This window comes from Triturus cristatus, chromosome 8 (genome assembly GCF_964204655.1).
Source record: "Triturus cristatus chromosome 8, aTriCri1.1, whole genome shotgun sequence".
Classification (NCBI taxonomy): Eukaryota; Metazoa; Chordata; class Amphibia; order Caudata; family Salamandridae; genus Triturus; species Triturus cristatus.
In genome coordinates, this window is record NC_140591.1 from 1005063595 (window position 1) to 1005079782 (window position 16188).

The following is a 16188-nucleotide window of genomic DNA, read 5'->3' on the forward strand; positions in this document are numbered from 1 at the left end:
TTTTACTCTGCTTTATTGTTTGCAGCTGATGGTAAAACATGCAGTATCACAGAAATGTATACTTTTTCATATATTCTTTTTCTGTGTTTTTATATGATGGATTTACAATTAATTCCTTATTGCAAGCGACAATGTATTCGAGCAGTTATTATTGGCTCCACTTACAATTAACTCACTGTAGCTTGTGGCAACCATCTGGCATCAATTGGCTACAGAGCATCCGAGCTTTCAGTCCGCTCCTTTTTTAGGTCTCGCCTGACCCAGCGCATGTGCTGGTCTGGCGAAAATTGAGAGGGCTCCAAAACGTTCTACCAGGCCAGCCTAGAGCTACAGTGCATGTGCGCGCGTGCCACTTTTACCGCGATTACTTTCACTTTAGCGGCCGCACGCGCCACTTTTACCGCGATTACTTTCACTTTAGCGGCCGCACGACCGCTTTGATGTTTGATCGCAATCACTTTCACTTTTACGGCCGCTTGGCATAGCCAATAGGTCTCGCTTTTGGGACCATATAAGTGTTTAGTTATGCGACTGTTGCATGGTTAAACACTTATAAGGTCCCAAAGGCGAGACCTATTGGCTATGCCAATGCTTGTTTTGATTGAACACTTATCAGCCATGCAGTGAAGTTTCATTAATAGATCTCACATGGGTGCCTGTGTCATTGCTATCAGCTCTGCACTGTTGCTTATACTCTGCATAATCCTTGTCTGTTATTGACTTACTGACAACACGACATTAGAGCAAACAGATTTGTGCTGCTCACTGATTTTAAAATGTTTGTTATAGTCCGTCTTAATACACAAGATATTGCACAGACCCCTTGGTTTGGCTGCAGCACGCCTAGAAATACTGTTCTATCAAAGATTGGTCACAATGTATCGGAGCAGACTGCTTTGACTTAGTCTTTGATCTCTTTCTGCAGCTCATGGTGTTAGGCAGGGTATGGATGAAATATTCATGCGGTTACCTGCAATCATTTGTATTAGTGCTCAATGTGCTTTCAGTCTCATGTATATATGGGGCATAATTGCTTATTAGGATACAGGGTTTTGTTTCTTTTTTTTCCCCCCTCCCTCCTCCTCTCCATTTTAAAATATGTAGATTGTAGGTTACAACCATTCAAAGCGGGCAACATTACCAACCATTGCTTAAGTGCCTATATATTAGTGTAGCAACACACTTACAAGGTCCAAAAGGTGAGACCTATTGGCAATGTCAATGCTTGTTCTCTCGAGCCAGTGCTCTTATAAGCAGTGGCAACATGTTTGCAAAGAGTAACTCGTGTCCTGTTAGGGTTGGGTTTTGGTGGAATCTGCGAGACCCCTTATCGCTATATCTTCGCCTCAAGCAGGGGCTTACTAACCACCCAGGCCTTCTATTTAGACTCACGAGCTCTGGCATTCTTTTTTTGCTCCACACTACCTCCTCCTTGCAGGCTAGTTGGGCATTCTAAAGGAAATTTTGGGAAGCGGCTCTGCCTCACCCAACCAGCTCCTCTGCTGCCAGCATGGCAAAGTCTGCCATCGAAATGTTGATTCTTTTACAGAAGCATACTCTCATTACAGAAGCATACTCTCGTAAAAGCTTCAGTAAAAAGCTTATTTGAAAAAGAATGTTGTAGCATTTTATGGTTCTGTAAACCAAGTGGGTTTTGGACATAGTGGACATTTGTATTGCGCACCCACAAATGTAATACTCTGATAACAGGTGTTGCTACTTTATGCCAAGTCTGTCATGGACATTTAATCCACCTCGGCTGGAGGAAAGACTGAGTCACCACTTGTAGGATTTGACGCTGACACATTTCCAGTGCATCCATATTTATACATTAACTGTGGGCTATCTTAATAGTTATCACAGCATAGTGAAACTTAGAGCTGTGTACTCTTGTCCCTCTTAAATTACATCCCACTCAATGTGTAGAGAGTCTGTTGTCTGTCGTTTTGTCACTGCGATTAAGGTAGAGTGAGCCTAAAACTGAAGATATTAAACATAAAAATTGTAGCAATCTGATGGGGGTCATTAGTTTACAAAGCAAAAACCAAAGGAAATGATGGACGGAGTGATGAACATTGCAAGCACTCACCCCCAGTCAACTGATCTGGGTTTAATCCATCACCTTTCTTTAGCCCACTCTGCCACCCCAGTTCAGACATGGCCATATGCAAATCAGTCTGACCCTGTGCCTCATGGGAACAGTCCAGCCCGAACTGCCAAGCCATGTCTTCCCTGGACCAGAAACAAGCTTCCTAGGACCGGTTTCTGGCATTTCAGCCGTCTTCAGCCAGGCTTGCTTGAATCCAGTGGCAAAGTGAGCAAGGGACTCGCGTCTGAGCATACCCTGCCAACTTATGGCGAACAAAGCAAAAACCAAAGGAAATGATGGACGGAGTGTTGAACATTGCAAGCACTCACCCCCAGTCAACTGATCTGGGTTTAATCCATCACCTTTCTTTAGCCCACTCTGCCACCCCAGTTCAGACATGGCCAAACTGATGAGTGCAAAGCTACTTTTGCTTTGTGATGCTTTTTTAATGTTTTTGTATGTGCGTATGCAGCTAATAAACCATCACTTCAAGTTAAGCCCTTATAAAAAGAATTTGTGTTGCTCTCTCCTTTCAAATATGCCACTTCGGTGTAGAGCTGCCTTATTGCACGAAATGCACTGAAAAACAGCTCCCCTGTCATTGTATTCTTTGACTACTCGTTGGACAATCTCAACTTCCAGGTTTATGTTCTTTATGTAAGAATGCACCGTTTCAAGGCAATCTCCTTCCTGGAATAAAACTCTTCTTTCCCGATTTAACCATGACGACCAATATTGAGTCCTATTTAGATTAGCGTATGTAAATTAGTTACTCATTGGAATCCCTCAAAGCAGCTCTGCAGGCAAAGGCTAGTTTGACATGAGCCTGAAAGAGTTGGACCACATTACCCCCATCGTGATCTCTTCTCTAATGTGGCTCTTGAAAGAGTCCAGAAGCATTCTAGAGCTGGTATGTATTCTACACAAAGCCCTCCACCCAGGAATGCCGGATTACCTGGCGCAGAATCAGATTCCATAAAAATAAGGATAATTCAATCCTTTGCGGGACTACACCCCACGTATGGAACTCCATTCTTCCTAATATCCCAATTAACCACTCTTACAAAGTATTCCAAAAAAAATAGATGATTAGTCACTTCACTGTCTCTTTGCCATTTTTTTATTGATTTCACAGTAATCCTGAAAATTGGCGTTACATCGGTCATCACGACAGGCCCTGTTGGCGATACCCTGTGGCCATACCCTGTGGCCAACGAGGGAAACTATTTTCTTTGTAAGCAAGTACACTAAATACCTTTTATACAGTTTGCTTTTTTCGATACGCCCAACCTTTTATTTGTACATATTTATATTTATTAATTTTATTTTTGCATTTTGTTCTAATGCACACCACTATCTCTAGGTTATATTTCTTTGCTCGTGCTTTTTTTTGTTTGTTTTTTTGCCTGCTTTTAAGCGTATTCAAATGCTATTTTAGTGAGCCAACCATTTACATTGTTGCTTTTTCCTTCCTGTTTTTCATTTTCTGTCTTACTTAGCGTCTTTCCCTCCTGCCTTCAGAAATGATGCAAACAATACTGGCTATATCATAGCGCTTTTTACAAAAATGTTAGACCTGCTGTACAACCACACTGCTGTACCACGCAAATAAAATGGGCAAAGTCAATAGCTCTCGCATACGTGATACAGATTGGCATTGTTAATGCTTGTTTTCCTCTGGAAGGCGCTCTCTTACCCTTATGTGACAAGTCTGTGCTATATAAAACCTAAAAATAAATGCCTTTTTTAACTGGAATTTTAATTCCACCTTCAGTCATTGTATTGTGGCATATACCACACGATTGATTATGGTGTATACCCCTATAAAATATTGCCACCATATGTAAGTTTCTAAGGATTTCACTACGAATTTGGCAGTGTGGAAGCGATACCGCCCTGCTCCCGCACTGCCAAGCCCGTGGTTGAACTGCCCGACAGGTTAGGAGTTTTCTCCTGTCTGGCGGATGGTTCTTTGGTGGTGCCTATGAAATAGGCACCGCAATGGGAACGTCAATGAGTACCTGCACGGCATGAACTGCTGCACTAACGCTGCTCCTGAATCTCTTGGTTCTCCATAATACAGACACTGAAACATAAGGAAAGAGTTTCCCTCCTTAGCATGAGGCCACGTCCCCATGGTAATGAGGGAACGTAGCCAAAGAATCACCCTGGCGTTCTGTGTCTGTCAGCCTGATCTTTATTACAAAAGGCATTGTGCAAGCATCTGCTGCCCCTTCTCTAATACCAAAGTACTCCTGTGGTGCAGGAAGTGGGTGCACACGCCCCTGATATGCTGTCCTGGTACAGTGACACTCCAATAATACAGTTAGCCAACATAGTTTGTTTATTTCCAGTACAGGGGAAGATGGCCATCCAATCCAACTGACTCCTCACTTTTAAAGCTAGCCGCTAAATTCCATTGGGAGACAACCATGTTAGTGTTTTTTTTCCATTCAGGTGTGCCATACCTTCATGGCAACCAGTTCAAACAAACTGTGAATCAATTTAAGTGGATTGGAGAGTATAAACGCTCACTGTCAAATCAGGTTCTGTTGTTGAACACTTAACCTCTCCAACAAGCTGTACATTGGAAGGAAGGGGCAGGTGCTTGTGGGACACTTAATGTGATTAGTCCATGGTAAGCCAGCTTGAAACAGACACTGATGACAGATCCCCTCATGCCTCTGATGGACACATGGTCTGTCTATGGTTTATAAATATGACCTTGTAGAGCGCAATTTCACTGAACCGCTGTGGCGCTAATTATGCAACTATCATGACCATGGCAAGAGTGAACCAGAACAATAATGTTTTGAGGAGTTCTAGCTGTGTATCAATCAATCAATCACGTAACTTGTAAAGCACACTACATACCCTGGCGGGTTTCAAGGCTCTGGGGGGCGGGGGGGGGGGGGGGCAGGGGCAGCTGTTAGTGGTCGAAGAGCCAGGTCTTGACTTGTCTCCTGAAAGTCAGCAGGTCATCGGTTTGACATAGGTGGAGGGGGAGGGTGTTCCAGGTCTTGGCGGCGCGATGGGAGAAGGATCTGCCTCCGGAAGTAGTTCTCCGGATGCGTGGGACCGTGGCCAGGGTGTGGTCAGCGGAGCGGAGTTTTCTGTTTGGTACGTAGAAGGAGGTGGTGATAGGTAAGTGTATATACTGATTTACAGTACACAGGAGTCCCTGGGTAACACAACACATTACGCTGTGACCTTCTGGATGGATGATCACACGGAATGCATGTGGTGGGGTCCTTTGTACATGGATGTTACCCTCAATAGTAAGGCCACTGGTTTGATACTATATTTTGGGGACTGCCAAAACTCACATAACTGATGGTGGAAGGTGGGAGCTTTTGGGTGGGGAAATGTATATTTGTTAGAGTTTATGAATGGAACTTTTGATGGAACTACTGCAGAATGTCTGTCTGAATGCATCAGTGTAATTGTACTAACAGGCTCCGGTACATATAAAACGCTATAAAAATGTTTAAAAAAAACATGCTGAATTTCAACGGCTTCCTTAGAAATAAATTATCACTGTTTGAAATTGGCACAGGTCAGCAGGAAAGAACTATAGAATCAGTAGGCCGGGCGGTGAACTCCGCTACGTTCGCGGAGTTTTCTGTGCTCCGCGGAGGGCAGAAAACTCAGCTCTGCATAATGCAGCAGAGTTTTTTTCCCCCACTTGTGGTAGTGAGCGGTAAGTTGGCAATCGCGAGCTGCCACTCAGGTAGAATTTTCACTCGAGTGACGGGAAGATAAGCGCGAATGGCAGTTTGCACTGCACTTCACCATTTGCGGCACTCTGCAGAGGTTTTTTGTCACTTGGCGGAGATCCGCGTAGCGAAACTCTGCGAACTACGCCCAGGACTGATGATCAGGCCCACTAGAAAAAGGCAATACCTCTCCTATTTCTGTGAAAATATCAATTTGTGAACAGAGGGTAAACCTGAAACTGAAGACAATTTTAATATATAACTGGGATGTGCCCTTCTAATAGAGACCCTCATTTTATTATAAGTGTGTTCTGGTAGGCATTTTTTTTAATAAACATAACATATACGTTGTATACAATCTATCTTACCCTTGTAGGTAGGCAATTTCAAAAGCAATGACAAATTGTGTTTGACCAGCATTTTCGATAGAATTAGTTGATGGTGTTTTTGTTTAGTTTTGGTTCTTAAGAAAAATAGATCTATTTAAGCACTGGAACCTGTTTTGTACCAAAATGCGTGTTGACCTGTCAAAATGTCTATAGTGAACAATACTACAACATTTTGTAAATAATTTGCCTTTTATGACAAACATTCTGCACACTTCCCTATCCTTTATGCATAACCCAACCCTGTCGCACAGTGTGGCCCTCCGTTGCCTCATAAATCCCGGTGGCCCTGCGTCTCATGTGTAGATGCTTGGTAGGCTGCCTTGAATGAACCCCAGTGAGTTCTTGCCAATTTTGCATGCACTGCCGTCTCTGTTGGCGCAAATTACCGCCCTTTCGTCAGTCTCAGTACAGATGCAAAAGGACTCTGGGTGTGTGGACTACTGAGTGTACCTGAACGGGGATTTTGGAGGCTGGTGGAAGGGGGCGCGCACTGCTTTAAAGATTTGAGTCTCCCATAACGTTAACCGTCCATCCCTTAAATTCAAAGTGGGCGCTGCTCCAGACTTCCACACATAAAAATACTAGCATTTCTTTCAGCTGTGTACGTCGTAATTATCTTTGTATACGCCACGATTTTCTTTTCTTTGTTAGCCGTTCCACTTTTGGAAAAGTGCCTGGAATATTGCTGCAATACGAGTTTGCATGTGAGCGCCAGAAGGGAGCCGCCTCCCTTCCCAGCCTTATTCTGCTCTCTGCGTTATGCTGCACATTCGCAGTTTTCGATTTCGACGTGAGCTGCTTTCATCAGGATTCCCAGTGAAGTGACATTGTTGTTCTTTTTATTTCAGATTCGCAGCAAGAGTGCCTTTTAAGGATACTATTGCTCCTGGACTGGTCGGTGTTTTTCCACACGTGATCGCTGCCAATCAGACTGTGCCCTGGCCACATGCGTGGCAGAACATACCTCTCTTTTTTGCCAAGTCTCTGCTGCGCTCAACAGGAAACAGAAACGGGAAACAATTTCTTGGCGAGGACAATTTCTCACTGTATGTGAGCCGACTTTTATTTTTAATTTTCAGCAGCTACGAGAAGCCATTACTCTAAACTGTGCTCCTGTTCTCAAGTAACTTTTAAAAGTTTGTTGCCGAAACAATCAAGATTTTACACGAACCACATGGGCTACCTTGGAGCATGTTTTGTTTGTTGCATCGAATCGTCACGTGGGGATTATTGATCGATGAGTGACATTTTTTTTCACTCGTCGGGCATCACGTTTTCATATGCTGCTTTTCAATTGTGGAACTACATAAAGCATTGTATTCCCTCACAGCATCGCCGTTAAAGGCGGTGCATGCTTTTTTTTTTATTTATCTTCAACTTGAATTTTGAGACACGCTAGGTCTTGTGTTGCCTTTTATTTTGTTTTTTATATTTGCAACAGAGGAAATCTGTTTTTTTTCCAACATGGCTTTGAATGTGGCTCCTGTACGTGATACAAAATGGCTGACTCTTGAAGTGTGCAGGCAGTTTCAGAGGGGAACTTGCTCGCGGTCTGATGAGGAATGCAAGTTTGCACATCCACCTAAGAGTTGCCAGGTTGAAAATGGACGGGTTATTGCCTGTTTTGATTCCCTAAAGGTAAGAGTGTCATATAATTTGACTTTCACATTCCATTTTGTTTGAACCATCATGCGTGTTGTGTGACTTTATTGGAAGTTATGATTGCCTAATTATATGAGGTTTCAAAGTAATTTATTGATCACTAAAAGAGATTAATTTCCTATTATGTTCATTGTCATGCAGGCTTTGAGGATAGTTTGGGTGTTCACCAAAGTAAGAGGTGAAACAACTAATCTGGTCTAATTGACTTGTATTCATTGTCCCAGATCAACCCTCTTTGTTAACAAAAGCAGCTCCACTGAGTATGTGACAGTGCTTGCTTGCATAGCTTGTTCCCACGCTTACCTTTTTAGGTCTCGCCTGAGACGGCGCTTTAGCGCTGCTCTGGCGAGACTTATAGTAAGCGAGTTTTGGAAGTGCAAACAGTGGCTTTTCAGGCCTCCAAATACAGTGCATGTGCCCCGGGCGCGCGCACCATTTGGCAGCCTGAAAAGCACTGCCTGATCACTTGCTTTGATGTCCTCAGTGAGCCGCGCGGCCACTGAGGACATCAAAGTGCACACCATTTGCCACCCCCTTTTTTTTTTCCTTTGATCCCTATCTTTCCCTTCCTCAATCTCACCCTCTCCCTGCCTTTTACAACTGCGGCCCGCACCACTGCGCCCGCCCCCACTCCCCCCTCCCACTCCCTCCTCGTCAGCTTCAGTGCGCTCTTGTTCTCTGTCTCCCAAACATCCAGCAACGATGCCATGGCTGGTTTCACTTTCTTTCTTGGACCCTTCCCCGGTTCCCTCTTAAATCCTACCCCAGCATCCTCCCTTTCAAGCCAGTTGTCACATAACATTTATTTTTTAGTCACAATTCGGCAACCACTATTCACAGCATTATCTCTGGAATGGACTCAAGAAGCGTGCACAGCTAAGAACCTTCGACTATTCGAGGCCTCAGTGTGCGGAGCAGATGACTCTCCCCAGACGCCACTGGCCCAGGCAGGCTGCTTCTCGCACCCCTTGAACCCCCCCCTCTAAGGACCCCTTATCACCTTTCGCCAGTCACAGCATTTCCACGGAGCTCTCTGATTGCACAGCTGCCGGGCCCGGCTCCTCTCGGTCTGCTGCTGCTGCTCCTACCGATAAGAGTCCCGGCTCGTGGCATCTTTTCAAAAGCTGGGATTGAGCGTGGGCCGGTGGGATACCTGTTAAACAGAACTGAGCCCTGGCCCCTGTCCCTTTGTCCCATCGCTTCTGACGTGTTCACGTGAAGGCAAAGAGACAAAGCCAGAGTTTTTGTTTTGCAGTTTTATATAGCGCTAACTCTACCCGAGCGCTTCACCTGAGCACCAGTTAGTTTACGTTACACACGCACATTCATCTTCGGATGGCGCAGGATGTTGAGCCGACACCGAGCTCGAACCTAGTTCCCCAGTTTTAAAGTCGGCAGCTCTGGCCATTACGTCATATCCTCTCCGCTGAGTGTGGCTATACTGCCTCTCTTGTATTAGTGATCAGTGAGAACCCTCCCCACCCCAGCCTCCCCGACCCCTCAACTGACTTTAAAATCGATTACTTTGGCCTGCCTGTAGGTAAGGGATATGTGTTTGTGTGCCAAGCACAGTGACGTGTTCAGTGTCACAGGCAGACAATATTCAATGGACTCGGTTCTCGCAGGTCATCTGTGTGTCTCCTCTCACAACATAACATCCCCAGTAGCTCGTTTTACTTTATACTTTTGTACAAAATGACCAGCTGCGTTTTTTTTCCTTCCACGCTACAGATTGCCGAGGCGGACGCAGCCACTAACAAGCATTTGCAATGCAATAGGTCTCGCATTTATACGAGTTTGAGCTATTGGCATTGTAAATGACAATGCTTTTTATTTAAGTTTGTTTTTTTTAAAACATAAATAAAAGGCACTGTCATTTACAATGCCAATAGCTCAAACTCGTATAAATGCGAGACCTATTGCATTGCAAATGCTTGTTAAGGTTGGCTGCTTTAGTAGTGTAGGTGACCTCTCGTCATACTCGTGATAACATCTTTAAAAAAAAAAAAATACAATAAGACGTACAGCAAGAATATGATTTGTAACGACCATATTTAACTGTTTGCTTTCATCGTTTGTCATTGCCTGGATATGTTGTCCCATCACCAAAATCTGATGGGAAAAAATGGGGGAATAAAATCAACCATAAAATATCACACACTTGATTGACATCAAGGTCTGCTTTCCTCTGGCTAGAGCCAATGTGTGGTCTTTGATGTATTTACTTTGTTCACATGATGACTTTTGAATATGGAGACGTGCATGTTGTTTGGATGCATTATCCTATCATAAAGTCACAGTGCTTCTCCCTAATTGCAGCTGCTTGTTCGTTTTACATGCTGTCATGCTGGTTTCACACGTTTTTTTTTTTCACTGACAGTCATGCTCACAGAGGCTTTCTTAAAGATGGAACAGAGGTATTCCCTCTTTGTCAGAAGTATCTACTGTGCAATATTTTACTTTGTATGCCTTTTAAGCAAACTTCATCTTCTCACTCCTTTTCACTGTAGTCTTCTTTCACAGCTTCCATATTGTTATAGTTCAAGATGTTGCATCATTCCTGGATTTTCTTACTAGAATCAATGGCAGGGGCAACCCACAGCCATTCGTCTTTTACCAAACACTTCCACTAGCAAAAAGCCAGACCATTGACTTTGCAGGTGCTGGTTATTATTATTGTATTTAGGCTCCCTTGTGTGCCCATTTTCCTAGGTATAATGTGTTAGATTCTGGAATGGATAAATATATTTTCCTTTGGGGTGAAAGTCTGTGTGATAGTGCTACCTTTTGTTTCTTTCCTGTGTAAGCATGTATGTATCCCATCAGAGGTGGGACACCAGTTTTAAACGATTAACTACTTATACTTGATGTATGGAGTCCATTGTCATTTATAGGGAAACTTTTAAGCCAGCAGTTTCATCAATGTAGGGTCAATTCACAGAAGTGTGTGTGTAAGTATGTATTTATGTATATTTCAAAAACATGTACAGTTACGCAGTGCTTTGTGAACATTTCACTGTTTATCGGAGTCGCCAAATTTACATAAATACATTTGCATAAATTATGATATCCACATTATTGTGGGTGTGGCCTGCACATTACAAAGATTCCAAATGTGTAGGGTCATGAAATGTCATAACTTGGGTCTCGTCTATCGACCTCTTGTTGGTCTATAGGTGACTTATTTTATATAATACAATATACGTGCAGTTGACAATGGCTTTCTAGTCCAGTCTCATTTGCTTGTTTCTTATCCAGTCGCTTTCATTTCTCTTCTTGTGTTTGTCCTTCCTATTGAGCCTAGCCTCTTTACTATCCTTTTGACTGGATGACCTATATCCTTCCATGGATCACATCAGGTTACTGCTTTTTAGGTTTCGTCTGAGACGGGGTATGCGTTGTTGCTTGTGAGACATTTTGTTAACTTACAGGGGGCTTAGGGCCCAGCCATTGCTTACCCTTGGTTGGCTTAGTCACTCTAATTTCCTTGCTTCTCTTTGATCGGCGTTTGCTGGCTTGACTTCCTCTTTGGGTGTTTGTTTTTCCCTGTTCTGTATTGTTACTTTCCCCATCGCTCCTGTGCCCTTTCCATGTTGTTGCTTACCTGGTCTCTTCCCCCATTGCTTTGTTGGTTGCCCAGTTTCTCTTGCCCACTCCTGCTTTGTTGCATGCCCCCTCCGGTTCTGCCACAAAAAAGCTCTGTTCTACAGCCAGCACTCACTGTTTCATAGCATCTTATAACTTTTAGTCATGCCGAACACTAGCCATTCTACTGTACAACATGGTAAGAAGACATCAACAAACCAATAGCTCTAGCGTGAGAGCGATTGGCTTTGCCAATGCTGGTTTAATTTGAATTCCGCATTTCATGGCAGTGCATGTTTAATTGCTCTCTCCTTTTTTTGCTTACTTCACACCTCCCTGTCAACTTAAAAAAAAAACCCCCAAAAAAACTTATTCCGGCTGTCTTGTCGCTCCCTCCCCGTTATTATTTTTTAAAAAAAACTTTTTAGGTGGTCCTGACACCTGCAATTTGCTACAAGACTTATTCTTTCTGAAAATGGGCTTTTATCCTATTTGTAATTCAGTAACCCAAGATGGGTGTCCACCATCTGTGACCGGTACATGACCGCCGTGTAATGTCTTGTGCATGTCCATACACCATTACATTTTTGCTAAATAGCTGGTGAGTCATTACCTTTGTGCACCGATACGTCATCATGCTGGAGCTGCTGAGGTGCCATAATGCTTACTCTGACATAATTAGTGTTGCATGTGTCTGATTGCTCCGGTCCTTTTTTTTTTTTTAATTGCTTGTGGCTGAACAGCATTATCAAAAAGCATTAGTAAAGCCAAAGACGAGATGTGTATGCATCTAGCCCTGCCTTTGGTAGATTGGTTATATGAAAAGCCAGGTCTTCAGCAGCTTATATGATTCAGGAAGAGAGTAGGAGGCGCTGATGTGGATTCAGAGGCTGTGTTATTGCTTTAGGAGTGATGTAAGAGAATGCCCGTATTCCAAATCTGTTTTTTGTATGCGTGGGATGTGTGCAAGTAGGAGTCTTGCTGTGGGGAGGTAGTTGGTGGTAAGAGAAATTCCTGTGGGGGGAGGGCCTAAGCTGTGTAGTGCCTTGAATATATGTGTGAGGAGTTTGAAATTAGCACATTTATGTTTTGGGAGCCAGTGGAGCTCCCTTAGGTGTGTTGTGATGTAATTTCTTTATAGGAGGTTGAGGATGAATCTGGCTGTCAAGTTCTGGATGGTTTGTAGTCTTCCAGTGAGTTGCATGGTGAGCCTGGTGTAGAAGGTGTTCCTGTAGTCCAACTTGCTCTTGACTCTGGCATGAGTTACCATTTTTCTAGTGTTACTTGGGAGCCATTTTATGATCTCCCACCACATCTTCAAGGTGTGGAAGCAGGATGCAGTGACCACATTGGCTTTTGTGGTTGTGTTCAGTTTGCTTTTGATGGTTAATCTGAGGTTCCAATCGTGGGTCCGAGTTTGGCCAGTCACCAGTTGCAGTCAAGTGCCATTGTGAGATGTTCCCGACAAAGATTTCTAATTCCGTCTAGCGGGTGTTGAAGTTGAGACAGTTGGTTTTCTACCAGTTGACCACTACGAGCATGCAGGTGGTGAACTTATTTTTTTTGTTTGTATTCTTGTCCGAAGAGGGAGAGTACTAGTTGTACCCAAATCGGTCATCTTTGTTGATTTTGCTCATAGATAGCCATTTGTCTTAATTTCGCCACTGTCTAGCGTTACTGTTGTCTGTTACCCAACATCTTATGTATTCTCACACAAGGGGGATCAAAGGAAGAACTATGCTACTAAATAGATGCTTCTATCCTATATGGCTTCCAAATTATGATACTCACACTTAATATAGGGTAGCACTCTTATAAGAACTATTAAAAGGCAATGGGAATGGGCATAAACGCGTTATGAATGAAAACCCTCACTCACCCGAGGGTGACAAGCTTCATCATTGGGTTCCTCCAATACACGGGGACCGCAAGGTATCCCGTGTGGGCTACGACTTCACCAAGAGGGAAGGAGCAGGAATGCAAAGCATGGGTTGGATCTACTAACTCAGTATGGTAAGGAGGGGCAGAGTGCAAAAACAAAGCATATAAATGTGTGAATTAAAAGACTATCTGTATAGGGGCAACAACTTTATTCTTCCTGCCTATATAGTAGTCCATTAAAATGCAAGTGATTGTAGGGTCAAAAAAGTACCCTATCTTAGGATCAACATGTTTCTGCCCTAGTGACAAAATAGTTTGGGGCATTCATCAGGATCATAAGGAAGTCACTCTGCTATAAAGGTGCATAAATCATAATAAGATACTTAAGCCACCATATCCTGACCATCAGATGCATTGTCGTTTTGAACGATGGATCAGAAGGCTCTGCAAAATAATAAAATGGTATCTTAACAATATTGGTAACATACACCCGTGTACACCATAGCCCAGTGTCTCGTGGCAAAATTCTTACTTATAGCATGTGGTATATGTGTTTACTCAATCATCAGCAGAGTCTCACACCAGTCCGTCATGATATTAGGGAACATAATTGCTGATTAGCAATATCATAATAGTACAAATTGCAGACACCACAGTGAAAAAAATACACCACGAGAAATAATATACCCATCCTATCGTGGGCTCTTCCTATCTTCACAATCTTCTATATTGTAGTAGTAAGTCAGTAGTGTTCACCAAACTATAAGGGGTTATCTTCATCCAGACGAATTTACTGTAATGGGACCAGCTAGACCCCATTATAATAAACTGCGCGCCTGTGTGATTATTATATATCCTCTCTCCTAGGGCGAGTGGCAGGTAGCAGGTCAGCATATTAGACGCTTAATACGAGGTCCCATAGGACTTCTGTAATTCCCTTTGAACTGCGTGCTTAAGATGTAGCATGTTAGTGTCTTTTTAAAGGCTCTAGTTTATAACCAGCATGACTCTAATACGCGTCTCACCAATATGTAAGTAATCATGCTGGCCATCAAACCTCCTTACTATCGCTACTAACTACAATAATGAAGTTAAAAACGTCATCAGACATTATCATCTGCTCACCTGCAGCTAGTGTGGCGTTGTTTCTCTGACCCTGAAAGAGAGAACCGGACTCCGCGTACAAGTGGTCCATTTATCCAAAGTGAATGGTGGTCAACGACGTACGTCTAACATCATAGTACGTGTGCGTCAGTAGTCTTGGAAACCAAGTGAACATCACCCGATCGTAATGTCGTAATGCTCCGTATGACTAACGTCATAGTAAGTGTACGTGAGTAGTCATGGTAACCAAGTAAACATCACCCGATCGTGATGTCGTAATGCTCCGTATGCATGTGGTGTAAACAAAATAAATATTGCACCGGGCAGCAATGTCAATAGTAATTTAGAGTGACTTGTACAGCTCAGACTAAGTAGAGAAAATCAATACTACAATTCTCATATCAACTGGGGGTCACGTAACTACCACAAACTCTAGCCTTACCATTAGCAAACGACAGTACAGTCAGGGCAAGAAATAAAATAAATGAAGAGCACAACAATGAATAGAACACAACCAAACCAATAGAGACAATTACTATATGTATATCGGAGGTTGAAAGTCAATTTAATCCTTATGGGGCATAGAAATGAATTATCCCACCCATATCAATAGTACTTTGCAGCCGCATAGCACATAAATCCATGAATTGTATTAGTGAGAAGGCAATGCGCACCAGGGTATATCGTCGTTCAAACCATTAGGATGGCTAACCAATCTGAACACCCAGCGCTGTTCTCTATGAAACAAAATAGTCTCAAGGGGGACCATATTCTTGTGGTAATGTGGTTTGTCGAAATAACCCAGAATAGGTCATGTTCAGTGTGGCCCACTTCTAGAAAGTGTCTAGTTAGTTTTGTGTTAGATTTTTTCCATTTGATAGAACTTTTATGTTCAATGATCCTCGTTTTCACTCTCCTAGTGGTCATGCCCACGTAATACATTTTACCAGGGCACTGTAGAAGATTCACTACACCCTCGGTATTACAATTAGTGTGACTCGTTAATACCCATGGTGTCTTCAATCTTAAATCCAATTGTGTAGTGCGTGTGGTTAAGTGACATAATACACAGGAGCCACATGGAAAATGGCCTTGAACAGGAGTACCTGTATCTATGGTCCATTGTTGGCTTTCATCATGTATAACTCCCGGTCGAGAGTGTACTAGGATGTTACCAAGATTATTTCTGCGTTTAAAGGCAAACAATGGTTTTTCACAAAATGTTTTGCCTTTGTTTAAAATATGCCAGTTAGAATTGATGGCTCTTTTGATGGTAGTGCTTAGGTGGCTGAAAGTACTGACACACACCAGACGATTGGAGGGAGGTTTGTCATGTCTCAAGCATGTCTTCTCTGTTGTTGCTCGCTCTCTTTGTCGCGCTTCATATCAACCGGGTGGGGTACTGTTGTGTATGAAGATGTGCACTGAGATTGGTAGCATGTTTATGGTATGTCATGAGTTCAGTGCAATTTCTTCTCAACCGCAAAAATTGCCCTACAGGGAGGTTGTCTCGAAGAGCGCGTGGATGGAAACTTTTGTAATTGAGTAGCGCATTACAAGCCATCGGTTTTTGGTACAATTCTGTTAAAATCCTACCATCTCGTGGATATAATCTCAGATTCAGAAATGGTAATGTCTCATTGCTTGCTTCACACGTGAAATTCAAATGGGTGTTCGTATATATACCCAGCGATCAATCCCTTCCACAGCAAGTTGTTACTGTGGAAGCGTTACATTGACGACATTCTGGTCATCTGGGAAG

General features: G+C 43.1%; 1 protein-coding gene across 25 annotated transcripts in view; it reads left to right on the forward strand.

Annotated features, from left to right (window-relative positions):
• The window catches only part of MBNL2 (muscleblind like splicing regulator 2), a 501363-nt gene that overhangs the window by 217933 nt on the left and 267242 nt on the right, over positions 1–16188 (forward strand). For all 25 annotated transcript variants that reach the window (XM_085622558.1, XM_085622561.1, XM_085622565.1 and 22 more), the window contains one exon: positions 7043–7832. In XM_085622558.1, the coding sequence (XP_085478684.1) occupies positions 7659–7832 (174 nt within the window). In that variant the 5' untranslated portion in view covers positions 7043–7658. The remainder of the gene's footprint in view (positions 1–7042; positions 7833–16188) is intronic.